Raw genomic sequence first — 15,128 nt, 5'->3', positions numbered from 1 at the left:
ATCAAGTTTATAGATTCTAGATCAGGTTCTGAATCCTAGATTTGATAATTGTCTTATGATCTTGAGAGGGATTTTATTACTCTAAAGTTCAGCTTCTTTTTCTGCAGAATGGTCATAGTAATAATACCCAACTCCTCAAAGGATATAAGATTCTGCACCTAAAGCATTTACCACAGACAGTAATGTAGTATACAGTCAACGCATAGCTACTTTTTAATGATTTTGAAAGTGATACACTTATGTATTGATAAGATTTTGTTAAGTAAAAGCTGTTAATAATATTGAATGTAATTTGCCATCATCTGTACAGCAATAAACTTTGTGACCAAAATATAAGGTACAATAAAATTTATGAAGGGCAACACACACACCAATTTATACATGAATTTGAGTATATTTGTAATATATAGTACTCATATTTTAGAACCAAATAGACATCATAAATTATTTTCATAATAGCAAAACTTGGTAAACATTTATACATCTTACATATTTGTCACACTCAAATGAGGCACGCAATATTAATACCCATATGATCTGGGTTCAGGCAACCGATTTTCAATATTGAGTTACTTTCCCAACATCTTTTAGATAATTCGCAATAGAGTGAGCACCTCAGGTTTCTAAAGCCAATCTGGTTTTTGACAAACGGGAGCCACAAAGGAAGCTGAGAGAGACTGTGAACCAATGGTCTGCACAGAACAGTAGTGACGACTTTCACGAGTAGAGGATGAGTGGAGGAAATGGTCTTCTGTTTCAGTGACTCAAAAACATGCTTGCAAACACACTGGCGTGGAGGCTAACTTGGGGGAAGAGAGTAGACCAATGCCATGACCCCTGAGGACACTGGTCAAAAGGAACTCCTCATTGTTAAGTTCACAGTCATGATTTCATGTATATCTACCTATGTTCATTGCATGTTGTGTGTGGAGCTACTGTTCTCTATCTCTGGATTTTTGAATGTAATTTAAATTAGTTTGTTATGACTTTTATCCATACCGCAAAATTGTCACTAATTCCTTCCTGTCCATTCTCTGGCATTATCTTCCTGGCCTAGAAACTCTACCTGTGAGAATTTAGAGACAAGTGGAGCTCCTCAGGGAGGTTTTGGTGATCATTTGCCCAATGAGATTTCACCTCAGCCACTCCCCAGTGCCATTCCTTCTCAAGATTTTATCAGTGGCACAACTGGACACCGAGAGGATGTGGCTGTAGTTAATAGTTGGTGAAGCTACATTTTTTTTTTCTTCCAGAAAGGCTTTGTCTCATTCAGATCAGAATGTTATTAAATGCTGGGACTCTGAGTTCATGACCTGTGTTCAAAGCTATATGAATAGTATGGAAAGCAATAAGAAAATGGCAAATTATATTACATTTAAAAGATTACCTGAAATCCTGCTTTAATTCCACTGCAAATTGAAGTTCCACCCGAAGCTTGCTGTGGGAGATTTGCAGTGATCTTTGGATAGTCACTACTGTTAGTTATTTTTGTTAGATAATTTTGGATTCTGGCCTCTTGGTCGAATGTGACTAATCCAAACAGAGATTTCTTTTCAACAATTTGAGTCAAATAAAGTTCTGCTGCTTGATTCATCCGAATAAGACGGTCATCCTGTAAAAAATAGATGTATGAACAACCACAGAGTCTCTTTAAATCTGACAGAACCTGGTCATAATTAATGGGCTTTTAAAAAACTTTACCTCTTTCGTATTATTGAGAAGTTTGAAATGTTCAAATAACAGTTTTTGGCTGTGAAAGCCTTCGAAGTCTATGCTTTTTTAAAATAGTTATCTGTTTGGAAGTTTCAGCTGAGAAAATGATTTTTTTAAAGTGCATGAGAAGATGCTCAATGGCATGTATTTTTTATAAAGATATCGTTTTTAATATTTATTTATTATGTATACAGTATACAATATTCTGTCTGTGTGTATGTCTGCAGACCAGAAGAGGGCAGAAAACCTCATTACAGATGGTTGTGAGCCACCATGTGGTTGCCGGGAATTGAACTCATGACCTTTGGAAGAGCAGTCAATGCTCTTAACCACTGAGCTATCTCTCCAGCCCCAAGATATCTTTTTAATAACTTATTTATTTTTAATTTCATGTGCATTGGTGTACATATAAGTCTTGTAAGGGTGTCATATCTTGGAGCTACAGACAGTTGTGAGCTGCGATGTGACTGCTGGGAATTGAACTCAGGTCCCCTAGGAGAACAACCAGTTCTCTTAACCACTGAACCATCTCTCCAATCCAATGGCATGTATTTTTAAAAAGCAACACAGTGAAGATCTCCAAAATGTCCATTAGTAAGGAATTACTTGAGTAGATTATGGAACACTGTTCACATGATAAAACCTATAAAAATCATGTCTGTGCTCTTGATGGGATATCGCTGCTCCTAGAAGGCCTAGGTTATTAAAAACTCCAGTGCCAGGTGTGAGATACCCCTTATGAGTTTATGACCAAGGGGGTTCCAAAAGCCCAAACAATATAGGTCATTATCATTGCTTTTGGATGCCCCCCCCCCTCAGCCCCAAACTAGGCAGCACACCTTGGTTTATTTAGGACACTGAGAAATTAAACTGGAGATAGGCAAGAAGCATCTTCTCTGTTGGATAGCTTCCATGTTGCCAGGTATACATAGGCCCCTGGGGAGAAAAGTCAATAATTGTCTTATTCAATGGTGGACCCTGAACACTACAATGTCCACCTGCCAAACAATGTGCCATATGACTGTTGTGGGTTTTTGATCAGATATGAGGCCCTTTCCACAAGAGAGAATTTGTGCTTTGTACTGCAAAAATGATCATGGGGTGGTCAAAGGCTGTAGTGGGAAACTACTATCAGTTTTGCCAAGTGTACATATTATATAATTTATATTTAGTGAGTTATTCCTATAACACCCATCAAAGAGCTTGTTCCAGGACAGGAACCAAAAAAAAAAAAAAGCTATGGAGAAACCCTGTCTTGAAAATAAAAAAAAATCTTTTTCAAAATACATAATTATGAAACTATGACAAACACAGGCCACCTATGGCTCCATAGTATGACGGTGTCTTGAAAACAAAGAAACAAAACCCCCGAACTATTTAGTGTTAGAGTTTTTGCCTAGCATGTAAGGGCCCTGGGTTCAATTTCCAGCAACACACACACACATACAGATACACACCACACTGCACCACACAAATTATTTTTCATGAAATCATTTTTTATGAGGAGTGCTTATGGTATATTCCATAAAAGTTGGACTATAAAATGCCTAAAGTATAAATGCCTAAACTGTAACAGTTTTGTGGAGGAAAAACAAATGCAGTAATGAAAATAAAGCTGGGATGCTACATTGAATGGTGAAATTACAGATTTCCTTTCACTTATTTCTTTTCTAGTAAGAACTGAAAGTTAAGGAGTAAAAATGGCCAATAATCTATAAACAATAAAGCAAAACTTCGTTTTTAACTTATTCTAGGCACTTATTTAGGTAAAACCATGGGCAGGTATTTATCTGAACATTAATGTACATATTTGAACATAAATATTTGTGTTAGTTTATTAAACCTAAGAATAAACTATAGTTTAATATTTGGCTTAAATACTTAATGTAAGGACTCCAGTAGAAAGTGTCTTACTTTGTTCATGCTTCCAGATTTGTCCAGCACCAAGCAGACCACTCGCTGTTTGGACTTCAGCAATGAAAATGTAGGTGGAGGCGGTGCTTCTACTCCTCCCATGGGCGAGGCATTCCGGAAATCAGCAGACTCCTCGATTACATCCCACGTGCTTCTGTGGTTGCACATTTTATTTTGCAGGTTTGGGGCTTCCGTATTGTGGGTTTTTTCTGTGCAAAATTCAACCACCTGGGGAAAAACAATTTAAACAGGATATTGTAAACACTTGTAAGGGATCACCTTCTTTTCCAGATATGAAGTTAGCCGCTGTGCATCCTGAACAGGATTTGTCTCCTGACGAGAATCACTTTGTTGTCAGACGTTTGGACACTGATTTTACAAGCCTGGAGTGGAGGCCAGGTGAAGCTGGACACACTCTGCTTTGGTCAGGTTTGTTTTTGGCATGTAATCCTCTCCGTCTTCATGCGTTGGCACATTATACTTGCCTCTTCCAACTCTAGTCTAAAAAGCATCCATTGGAAAGTTCTTGCTTCCAATTCAAGCACTAAGAGGCCCGGCCGTGCTTTGCTCCCTGGATCATAGGAGACTGGCTCCCTTCAGGGTAGTATGGCCACAGATAGAAGCTGTTGTCTGCCCTTCAGAAGCATCAGCATTAGCTCTATCTCTTCCTACTTTGTATTAAAACTTTTCCTGGTATTTCTATCTCTCTCATTAAACTGAATTCTTCAAAAACAGTTCATCTTATAATTATTTATTTCTAGCTTTTATCACAGTGCTGGACTTGAAATTGATTGAAGGTCAAGGGAAAGAAATAATAGGTTGTTCAAAAATTTACATAATCTCCTGGGTCTGAGTTTATGCTCTGAGTATATAGTATATTTAATCAATGCTATGATAATTAGAAATTATTATTATTTCAGATAAGATACATGTCTAACATACAATATTTTGTCTTCAAACAATGTCTTGTGTGATTAGCTTTTCTGTATATTTCAGGCACTTAGGCATCTCCTTATTATTCATGTACCTGGTAGGCAGTAGAAGTTACCTCTTGTCTTAGTTAGGGTTTTTATTGCTGTGAAGAGACACCATGACCATGGCAGCTCTTATAAAAACATTTAATTGGGCTGACTTATAGCAGTAGAGGTTTAGTCCACTATTATCATGGCGCGACATGGTGGCTTGCAGGCAGAAATGGTGCTGGATAAGAAGCTGAGAGTTCTACAATCTTGATCTGAGGGCAATAGGAAGTGATCTGGGACACTGGCCGTGGCCTGAGCATATATGAGACCTCAAAAGCCCTCTCCGTGGTGACACACTTCCTCCAACCTACTCATAGTAGGCTATATCTACTCCAACAAAGCCACACATTCTAATAGTGCGACTCCCTATGAGCTTATGGGGGCCAACTACATTCAAACCACCACACCTCCTGCTAGTCAAGTGCCTTGGTGGTGTATGATGAGGAACCGGGAATGTGTGTTCTGAACATCCTCTTGAGGCACACAATTTCTTGTCTGTTTGGATGTTAAATCTTTGTGTTGTCCCAGTTTCAGCTGAGAAGTTCCTCAGTCACGTGGCAAATACGTCCATGAGGCACATCCACTTAAAACCTGGGAAGACTATGGGGACATAAGAGAGGCCTGGAAAGATGGTTAAAATATTGGCTGCTCTTGCAGAGGGCCTTGCCTGGCACCCCATGGTGGTTCACGACTATCTGTAATACAGTCCTGGCACCCACATGGTGGTTCACGACTATCTGTAATACAGTCCTGGCCCCCACATGGTGGTTCACGACTATCTGTAATACAGTCCTGGCCCCCACATGGTGGTTCACGACTATCTGTAATACAGTCCTGGCCCCCACATGGTGGTTCACGACTATCTGTAATACAGTCCTGGCCCCCACATGGTGGTTCACGACTATCTGTAATACAGTCCTGGCACCCACATGGTGGTTCACGACTATCTGTAATACAGTCCTGGCACCCACATGGTGGTTCACGACTATCTGTAATACAGTCCTGGCACCCCATGGTGGTTCACGACTATCTGTAATACAGTCCCAGGGACTCTGACACCCTCTTCTGGAACCTGTGGGCACCAGGCACGTGTGTGGTGAGGGGGAAAACACCTGTTCACATAAAATAAATACATTTTAAAAAATTTTAGGAGAAAATTTAAAGACTGAATTTCTACTTGGATTTTCATCATTCCCTAGGCTTCATAAGACTTTTAAACTTTATTAGAAACTATAGAGCTGCCGAGCTTTGGTGGCGCACGCCTTTAATCCCAGCACTCGGGAGGCAGAGGCAGGTGGATCTCTGTGAGTTCGAGACCAGCCTGGTCTACAGAGCTAGTTCCAGGACAGGCTCCAAAGCCGCAGAGAAACCCTGTCTCGAAAAACCAAAAAAAGAAAAAAAAAGAAAAAAAAAAGAAAAAAAAGAAACTATAGAGCTTTATAAACCTCTGCCTTGTAAATATTTGTTGCCAGCAATTTGCTTCTTTTAATGAACCGATCTTGCATTTTGGAGATATATTATTTTGATTAGTTGTTTTGAATACTTGCATAAGTCTCATATTTTATATATTTCTACCTCTATAGAAACTTTTCTTCCCATCAACACTGGGATGCACAGCAAATAAATAAACATAAATACACAGTCTTCCCAGTAGCAGAAAACAAAGTAAACTGCTCATCTAAAAAGAGATTAATATTCAGAATTTATGTTATTTGAGGGAAGAACTTGAGCAGTAAAGTCCACAAATAATCTGACTGAAAATCAGCAGATGATAAGAATAGACATTTAGAAGAACAGACCTACAAATGAATGATAGATATGTAAAAAAATTTAACACTGTTGTCAAGAAGTGTAGATTATAGCCACAGTGAAGGAAAAAACCCATCTCCTTTTAGTTAGATGGCTATAATAAAAAAGCCAAATAAATGTTGAAGAGAATACTGGAAAGATAAACTTGCATTGTTGGTTAGGTATATGAAATTAATTCTGTCATTTTTAGGGCAAACTATAGAAGTTCCTCCAAAACCTAAAATAGAAATACTAGAAGACCCAGAAATCCCATAACTGGGTATATATAGGAATCACTGTAAGGAAATCAGTATGTTACTCTCTTATTGCATGGCCATGTTGGCTGTGCTTCTCAAAATACAGAAATATAGTCAAGGTAAGTGTCTATCAATGGATGACTAGATAAATAAAATGTTGCATATATGGAACATTATGCCATAAAATGAATGAAGTACTGTTATTTGTTACGCATTGATGATCCTTGGGGACACTGTGCTAGCTGAAATAAGCTAGATACAGGAAGACAAGTATTTTACTCATCTAAGAAAAGTTAATCTAATAGAAGTAGAATCCAGTATGAGTTCACTGCAGCTGTGCAGCGGAGTGGGAAGGGGAGATGAGAGAGTAGGTTACTAGGTGTAAAATTTCACCTCGAGAGCAGGAGTGGATTCAGTGTTTATACGGCGACAGTGTACCCAGTGGGTGATCAAAGTTACCAAGATATAAGGATTTCGAATATTTGCAACACAAAACTTTGTGTTTGAGGTGATGAATGTGACAGTTAGTTCTAGATGACTATTACCTATTGTATACCTCTATTGGGATATCACACTTTAATTTATTTATTATGTGTCTATTAAAATTAGTTATTTTTATCAATTAAAGACTAGGAGAGCAAAAGATGGGCTAATCCTGAGAAAGAGCCAAGTAGTTATTTTCCAATTATATTATAAATTTTATAATTAAAGATCTGTTTGTGTCTAGTTTGTGTCAAGCACTGTTAAGACATTGTTTATAATGGCCCTTATAAACCAACAACGATAACAATGCAGACTGTATATTTTAGCTTCCACTTAAAGATGAGAGAACAAGGGGTTAAAAAGATGGCTCAGCATAAAGAGCATAGAGGACCTGGGTTCAATTCCCAGCATCCATGTGGTGGCTCACAACTGTCTGTAACTCCAGCACCAAGACACTGAATGACCATGGCCTCTGCAGGCTCCAGAAATCACACTCACCTTGTACACACCTACATAGATAACAGGCACACAGGCACACGCAATTAAAAACAAATCTTAAAAATAGATGAGAAATAAATCTCTGATTTATCAGTTTTCCCTCAGTGACAGCGGAAGAATGGGTTTCTGTACTGAGACCGTCTGACTCCCAAACACCTTGTCACTCATCAGGCTGTAAGTTTAAAGATTTTTAGGTCAAGCTCAGTGAACTTGTTGCTATGACAATTTTATAACAGCAACGCTTTGTAAACTTTTGATAAGCTTTAGCGAGAAGAAAATTAGAATGTTGAAAGCTTCACTTGTTACTCTAGACACAAGATCAACAGACAGAAGCGAAGGGAGAAGCACTCTATGGTGGCATCATAAGGTTCCCTTGAGAAGAGTACCCTGCACATATGAAGCAAAGGCACAGGCCACAGGCTGCTTCTAAGGAGCGGGATAATTCACAGACACATCACACACAGCCTGGAGAAGATTACCTTGAATCAGTCCTAATGTTAATTTTCTTCCACCCTTCTGCAGTTAATTTCCCAAGGATTCTTTTTTTTTTCTTCGAGAAAATAAGTAGGAAGTACTTACAGAACTGAGATTTTGCATGAACATTATGGATTCCGGAACAGTCTGAGATTTGTTTGGGATAAATTTACATTTGGGTTCATAGAGCCCTGTCTTTGAGTCTCGCCGGCATTTTCTTGTCACGCAGCTGCCTCTCTGACATTCATCGACCACATTTTTGCCAGTAATACCAGTGGAGCATCTATGACAGAAAAATCAGATTACTGCCCTGGTTCTGGGTGTTGAGTCCAGGGCTTGTACGTGCCAGGTCAACCCTCTGCCATGTGTCTACTTCTTCAGCCCCCATTTTTTTAATTCCTCCATTTTTTTTTTCAGTAGTGGAAGTCAAATCTAGGCAAGTCAACACCCTAAAATATCTCTCAGTGACAGCATCGTGTCACTTGGTCATTGTGTACCAAGAACTCCATTTTGACAAGAGTAGATACAGGGCTTTCCCCATCCCTACCGTGGTTTACATGGAGTCAGCATTTTCATCCTTTACTGTTATTTTTTGGTATGTGTATGTTTGGAATATGTACTCATTGTGCATGTGTACGTATGTGTATGTGTGGAGTACAGAGTATAATCTTAGTATAACCTTAGTGCTTATCCTCAGCCATCCAATTCGCCTCTTTTGAGACAGAGACTTCTTGTCCTGGAACTCACTAGTTAGGCTAGACTGACTGGCCAGCAAGCCCCGGAGTCTTCCTTTCTCTCCCTCCCCAGTGCTGGGACTACAGACATGCACCGCCATACCATCATGCCTATGTGACTTCTGGGAATCAGTTTTAGTTTCTCACTAAGCAAATGCTTCATAGTCTGAGCCATATTCCCTGCTGAGAACTACACATTCAGTTCAGATTCCTTAAACATTCATTGCTTATTAATATGGTCAGTAAACCTATTGTCTTTCTATGAGTTAAAAAGATAGTAATTCTTATATTACAATAATATTGTAAATATTAAATGAACTAAGAATTTTTTTGGCAGAGTGAGGTGAGTCAAAATTATGCTTAAAATCCTCTTAAATATTCACATATGATGCTTACCAATGGGAAATATTATTGTAAGGGTGTGACTTTGTTTATGATACATTTGTTTAACTCTATGAAGCTGTGATACTTTGCCTGTCTGAAATACCTGATGGTCTAATAAAGAGATGAACAGTCAATAGTGAGGCAGGAGAGAGAAACAGGCAGGGCTGGCAGGTAAAGAGGATAAATAAGAGGAGAGATCTGGGAGTGAAAGGTTTTTGGTAATGAAAGAGGAAGGAAGAGATCTTCAGGGGCCAGCCACCCAGCTACACAGTAAGTCACGGAGTAAGGGTAAGATTTATAGAAGGAAGAGAATAGGAAAAGCCCCAAAGCCAAAAGATAGGTGAAATAATTTAAGTTAAAAGCTGGCAAGAAACAAGCCAAGCAAAGGCTGGGCCTTTAAAAGAAATAATGAGCCTCCATGAGTGATTTATTTGGGAGCTGGATGGCGGGCCCCTCCAAAGAGCAAAGACATCCAACAACATATTGGCATGCCAACGTGGCACTTGGATTTCCATAGTGCTTGAGAAAACTTATAAAAAAATATGACTCCTTTAAGAGCTTCTGCCTCCTGGCAAGCTGTTGAGCAGTCAGTAGGTTAAGTAGGAACAAAAAACTAAGTGAAAATCCCTGCCACAGCACAAGCACCGGCATTTTAGAGATCTAGGAAGCTTGGGGGCAGTTCTTGGCATCCTCCAACCAGGACAAGGATTTTAGGACTGGCTTTCATGATGGGAGCGGGCAGAGTCAGCCAAGAGAGCCAAGCAGAGAATCCGGTATGGGTTAGTAGTTTATATGTTTGCTCACACAGTCAAAAAAGGATAAAAGGTATGCAGTACAAAAGGTCCAGATGGGACAGACCTCTGAACTAGGTCACAGTGTGTTTAACGATTGTGTGTAGGCTTAAGAAAAAAGAAAGGGCATAGTCATAGAAAAAATGAATAGTTTAAAAAATGAAATAAAATATTTAAAGAGACAGTAAAAGTAATATAACAGAAATAAGCTTTGCAAAGATAGAAAATACAGAGGGAGTCTGGATCCTGTGTGTTCTTGTGTTGATCTTGAATTTTTTGATTGCTGAAAAGCAAAGGACAGCTGAGAGAGCTGGAACTGGAAGAGGGGCTGTCGAGATAAGCCAGCCTGGATATTTAAAGAAAGCCTTAACTTAAAAAAAAGGCAAAAATTTAATTGTCAAATGGAAATCAAAAATGCTTTGGAGAAGCAGTTTTGCTTTTGTTTCCATAGGAAGCAAGAGGATGTGGATTCCTTCAAAGCTGATATGGATCAGGTTTGATCTGGGAAGATCCCTTGAATCTTGACAGGTCCCAGTACCTATAGCTATCCCGAGATGGGGACACAAGGATTAGTTGGATATATGTTAGCACATAATGGTGCGGCTTGAATATGTGATGAGCTGTCTGAATACCTGCCCACTGGGCTGCTCAGTTCAGAGAGCTGAAGCCATAGGCAAGAAGGTATAGAATCAGTTTACCTTGTTGCTTCGAGAGCATTCTTTCCGTTCTTTCCAGACATGTAGAAGGGCCGGTCTGTGTTATATTCATCAAATACTCCCCACCGGAGATGGGCCCACTCATGGACAAAGACTCTGCCTGAGAGAGAAGATTGTCATCTGTAAAACTGTAGTTAAAATATTTGAACTCAGTTTTCTTTTATTTTCAATCCTTTTGTCCATTTCCAAAATTGAAATTGTTACAAACTCTAGAAATTTAAACTTTTTAGTAGCTCAAAAATTCAAATATGCCAGTTACAATAAGTGACTGATTATATTTAAAAGTTTGGATGCACAAAGAGGTGGAAGGTAGCTGGCATATTTTCAAATAAAGGTGTTACTTAATGTTTGCTTTCCTTAAAGTCTTAGAAATCCACATTAATGGTGGTGGTTTGCTTTTCCCTAGTGGAATATATAAATATATACAGAATAGATATTTCTACCTCGGGGTCCATACATAAGCAGATTGTCAGTCAGTAGGAAGTTTGGAGTAAAGTGTATGTACTGTCCTCTGTCTCCACATTGTCTATAATGAAGCGTGTAGGGCTCATCTCCATATTTCAGATAAGGATCAGCAACTATGACCTCTGCCTAAAATGCAGAACAAACCCAGTCAGATTTTAAGATCATTAGAAACAAGAGACTCTACAAATAAGAACTATCTTAAATCTAAACTGATCAAAGTTATGGCTGTGTTAAGTGGGTTAAAGTGCTTTCTGTTTATGAACAAGGACTGGAGTTCCAGTCCCAACACCCGCTTAAAGCTGGGTATGGTGACCCATGTCTGTAACACCAGTAGTAAGGTGGTAGAAACAGGCAGAGTACCAGAGACAGTTCTCCAGCTGGTCTAGCTAAATTGATAACTCTCAAATTCAGTAACACATCCTGTCTTAAAAAAATTATAGGTCGAAAGTAAATAGAGGAAGGCACCAAGTATTGACCTCTGACTCCTACATGAGCATGTGTGCACACATGTATACACACACAGTCACATACACTACACACATGCACAAACATGTGGACATGTACAGAAACATAGCTCACACACATGTATACACATATATACACTCAACAAAATAGTTATATTACTAGTTACTAACTCAATGATTAATAATTACTAAACCCCATATGTATTCATTTGGAAAAGGCATAAGAAACAGTTTAGGGCCTGGATGTGACACCTACTTTGTCATATGATTCTCGTTTCGGCATTAAGTACTCGGATTTTGACTTCCAGGTCATCGGGACCAAAATGCTTACATTCCTGAAATAAAATCTTCCTTTGCTGGCTTCAAACAGGTAAGTAGAGGCTTGGGTTATCATTTCCTGACAAAATTAAAAGTCCTTGTGGTAAGAATGTCAAAACAAAACGAGCAAGAATGTCTCTACCTAAACCAGAAGAAATAGATGGGGCCTCTTCTTCCTCAAATATGTTTGCACGGGGTAACTGAAAGAGTAGAATACATCTTCCTGAATCTCTGCAGTCTATGAATTCAATCCCATGTGCCCAAGGCCAACTCTGATTCTCACTTGCCCATCCCTCCAGCTAGCGGTTAGGGTGGGGGTGGGGATGAAGTCTCTGGGTGAGGTATAAATGTCATTATGAGCAGAAGTCTGTAGGCAAGTTGTTTATTTAATCAATTTCCTTAGAATTGGATTGTTTGAAAAAACTGGTAAAAGTCTGGCAACATTTGTATTTGATGTTATTAGAATTATTTTTGTTTTACTTGTAGTTATCAACTAAGTAGAGTTTATACATATAAGACTAGATTATAAAAACATATCTTTTGAAAACTTCATGTATAAATATGAATCTACATCACTCCCATCCCCTCCAACTTGCCCCATAACCTCCACTCTCTCTACCAAATTCATGACCTCCTTGTTAATTATCATAGTTACATACACACACACACACACACACACACACACACATCCATCAGAATATAAACCTACTGCATCATTTTAGTGATGGAGTCCACGAAGATATGCAGTAATGACAGCTGGTGTTTCTAAGGCTACACATTAGAGAAATTAATTTTCTGATGGAGGTTAAGTTCTTAATCAAGGTCATATGAAAAATATTGCCTATAAGTAACTGGCTGTTTCTATCTGCTATTCTCGTGTTATCCCATGGTTTCTCTTTATAAACAGCTTGGGAATTGTCCCACAAATTCCGGCAGTGTATTACTCAGTTTCTGGGTACTGTTTGTCTGCGTACTGATAGAAGGATGACTTCTTCCTACGCTATATTTTCTTGTATATAAAACACGCTCCCATAGTCCCATCTTTGTATCATAGCCTGACTGACAAGTCAAATTGGCCATATGAAGTCCTTGTGGAGAGATCACAGGCGGAACATTCACAGAGAGGAATTGCAGGTGTCTGGTCTTGCTAGATCTAAGTCCTTCAAAGATTTATGATGAATTAGGGTAGCATTGCAGGTGTCTGTCCTTGTTATATCATAGTCCTTCAAGAGATTAATAGCGATTTAAGCGGCACTTCCCTGTTCTAACTCAAAATAGCAATTCATGCTTTGTTTACAACTTACACACCAACTTCCGATGCAAGATCTAACTAAGCTCAGTTTACCTTCAGCCCTGGATTTTATGTGAATAACAGATAATTGGCCAGCTGGTTAGCTAACCTAGTGTGAATAGGATTTAGCATTACCCTGAGCTCTACGGTGGAAACCAGCTCCGCAACAGTCAGAGCTATGAAACAATTGCCCAGTCCCTCAGTCATGAACAAAAAGTTACTAGGTCCACTCCCTAGGTTCTGAAATGACTGAAGGGCAGAGAATGGATTCTTAAATCTGAAAGGTTCCCTTTTTATGCAGCCAGCTTTTGGTGAAACTGCTGATACAGATCAGCGCCGCTTACTTCCCCTTTCTTTACTCAGGTTGCCGTGGAAAAGCAGCGTTCCGGTGCTTTTCTTCTCCTCTACCTCTGTTTTAAGGACCACAAAATATTAGCCTACACTATTAGTTACACTTAAGAAATGTAAAATAATGCATGTATTCTTTGCCCTTTTCTTAGATCTCTTAATGGTTTAGGTTCCTCCCTTTGTAACCTGTAGCAGCACCCCAGCCCCTTTAGGAGGTAAGGGAACCTTTACTGATGCAGCTGCTATGGACTGCAGGTTAGCTGGTAAGTTTTGCTACTGTGACTTTTATCATTATCCTCAAAGAATGCCCGTGTCCCTGCGAATTTGCCTTGTAGTTTTTTTTTAAATTACTAACAAGTTGTTAATGATTGGATAGATGTATACTTGGGAATTTGTGTCTGGAATAATAAAGAGCACACGGAATGAAGAGAATTGGCCGCTGCGTGTGAGAAGTGTACTCCTTCCTTCATTCCCGCGAAGTTTTTCTCAGAGGAACCTGGGTTGGGGCTGGGAGCTGGTCTCTCAGCCCTTCCATGCTAGGATTGCCCAAGCACTAATGATAAAGATAAACAAGAATGAATTGTTTCAGCTGTCTGCTTGCTATGATCCTAAAAGCCAACCGTTCCATTGATAGAGGACAAAAACCCTGTGTTCCTAACCACCATGGAGATTTTGAGAGGATCTAAGAAAAAAGTACATTATTCCACAAATGATTTTATTATACAAATACATTTAAGAACTAATCAACTTTAAACATGCATTTAAGAACTAACCAACTTTAAACATGTCTAAGTTTTTCTTGAAGGTAAGATAGGTAAAGATTTTAGCATAAGGCAGCAACTTCTGGGGTTTAAGAGTATATTTGCTAGCCGGGCGGTGGTGGCGCACGCCTTTAATCCCAGCACTCGGGAGGCAGAGGCAGGCGGATCTCTGTGAGTTCGAGACCAGCCTGGTCTACAAGTGCTAGTTCCAGGACAGGCTCCAAAACCACAGAGAAACCCTGTCTCGAAAAACCAAAAAAAAAAAAAAAAAAAAAAAGAGTATATTTGCTGTATAGACTTTGTAAAAACAACAGCATTTATATAAAATATGAGAACATTTCTCCACTTGCTCTAAATCTATTACCTTAAATAGTTAATAATTTATTTAGAGCTTGGACACTGATTTTAATGTATAATAAAAATATGAAGCTAAGCAGATGCTCATCTTGACTATAGGTAATATTCCAGATATGACAAACACAGTCATAGCGGCTTTAGTAAAAAGAATTACTGACATGTAAATATGCAGATAATAAAACACTTCTTACCTTTATGCTTTGGATGAGTTTTTCATCTTCTCGTACACTGGGGTTAATTGCAACGACCACTCCCTCGTACCCATTGTTGCTGAGATGGACCAAGGAGCTTTGCGTCTCCTGCAGGAGATGCAGGCTGAGGAGCAGAAGGACCTTCGGACCTGGCACCAT

General features: G+C 39.1%; 1 protein-coding gene and 1 long non-coding RNA gene across 2 annotated transcripts in view; one reads left to right on the top strand and one right to left on the bottom strand.

Moving 5' to 3' along the window:
* Positions 1–13,140, top strand: part of LOC142854831 (uncharacterized) — a 27,902-nt gene extending 14,762 nt beyond the window's left edge. Inside the window, exons 2-5 of the long non-coding RNA XR_012911378.1 lie at positions 3,645–3,807; positions 3,919–4,056; positions 12,012–12,073; positions 12,929–13,140. This is a non-coding gene — a long non-coding RNA (uncharacterized LOC142854831). The remainder of the gene's footprint in view (positions 1–3,644; positions 3,808–3,918; positions 4,057–12,011; positions 12,074–12,928) is intronic.
* The window catches only part of LOC142854828 (calcium-activated chloride channel regulator 3A-1-like), a 23,911-nt gene extending 8,783 nt beyond the window's left edge, over positions 1–15,128 (bottom strand). The window contains exons 1-7 of the mRNA XM_075981163.1: positions 14,970–15,128; positions 11,960–12,100; positions 11,218–11,365; positions 10,757–10,874; positions 8,255–8,432; positions 3,628–3,855; positions 1,388–1,612 (exon numbers count right to left, since the gene is read on the bottom strand). Of these exons, the coding sequence (XP_075837278.1) occupies positions 1,388–1,612; positions 3,628–3,855; positions 8,255–8,432; positions 10,757–10,874; positions 11,218–11,365; positions 11,960–12,100; positions 14,970–15,128 (1,197 nt within the window). The remainder of the gene's footprint in view (positions 1–1,387; positions 1,613–3,627; positions 3,856–8,254; positions 8,433–10,756; positions 10,875–11,217; positions 11,366–11,959; positions 12,101–14,969) is intronic.

Source organism: Microtus pennsylvanicus, chromosome 7 (assembly GCF_037038515.1).
Source record: "Microtus pennsylvanicus isolate mMicPen1 chromosome 7, mMicPen1.hap1, whole genome shotgun sequence".
Classification (NCBI taxonomy): Eukaryota; Metazoa; Chordata; class Mammalia; order Rodentia; family Cricetidae; genus Microtus; species Microtus pennsylvanicus.
The sequence above is the reverse complement of the archived record's forward strand: the minus strand, read 5'-3'. Positions and strand labels throughout refer to the sequence as shown.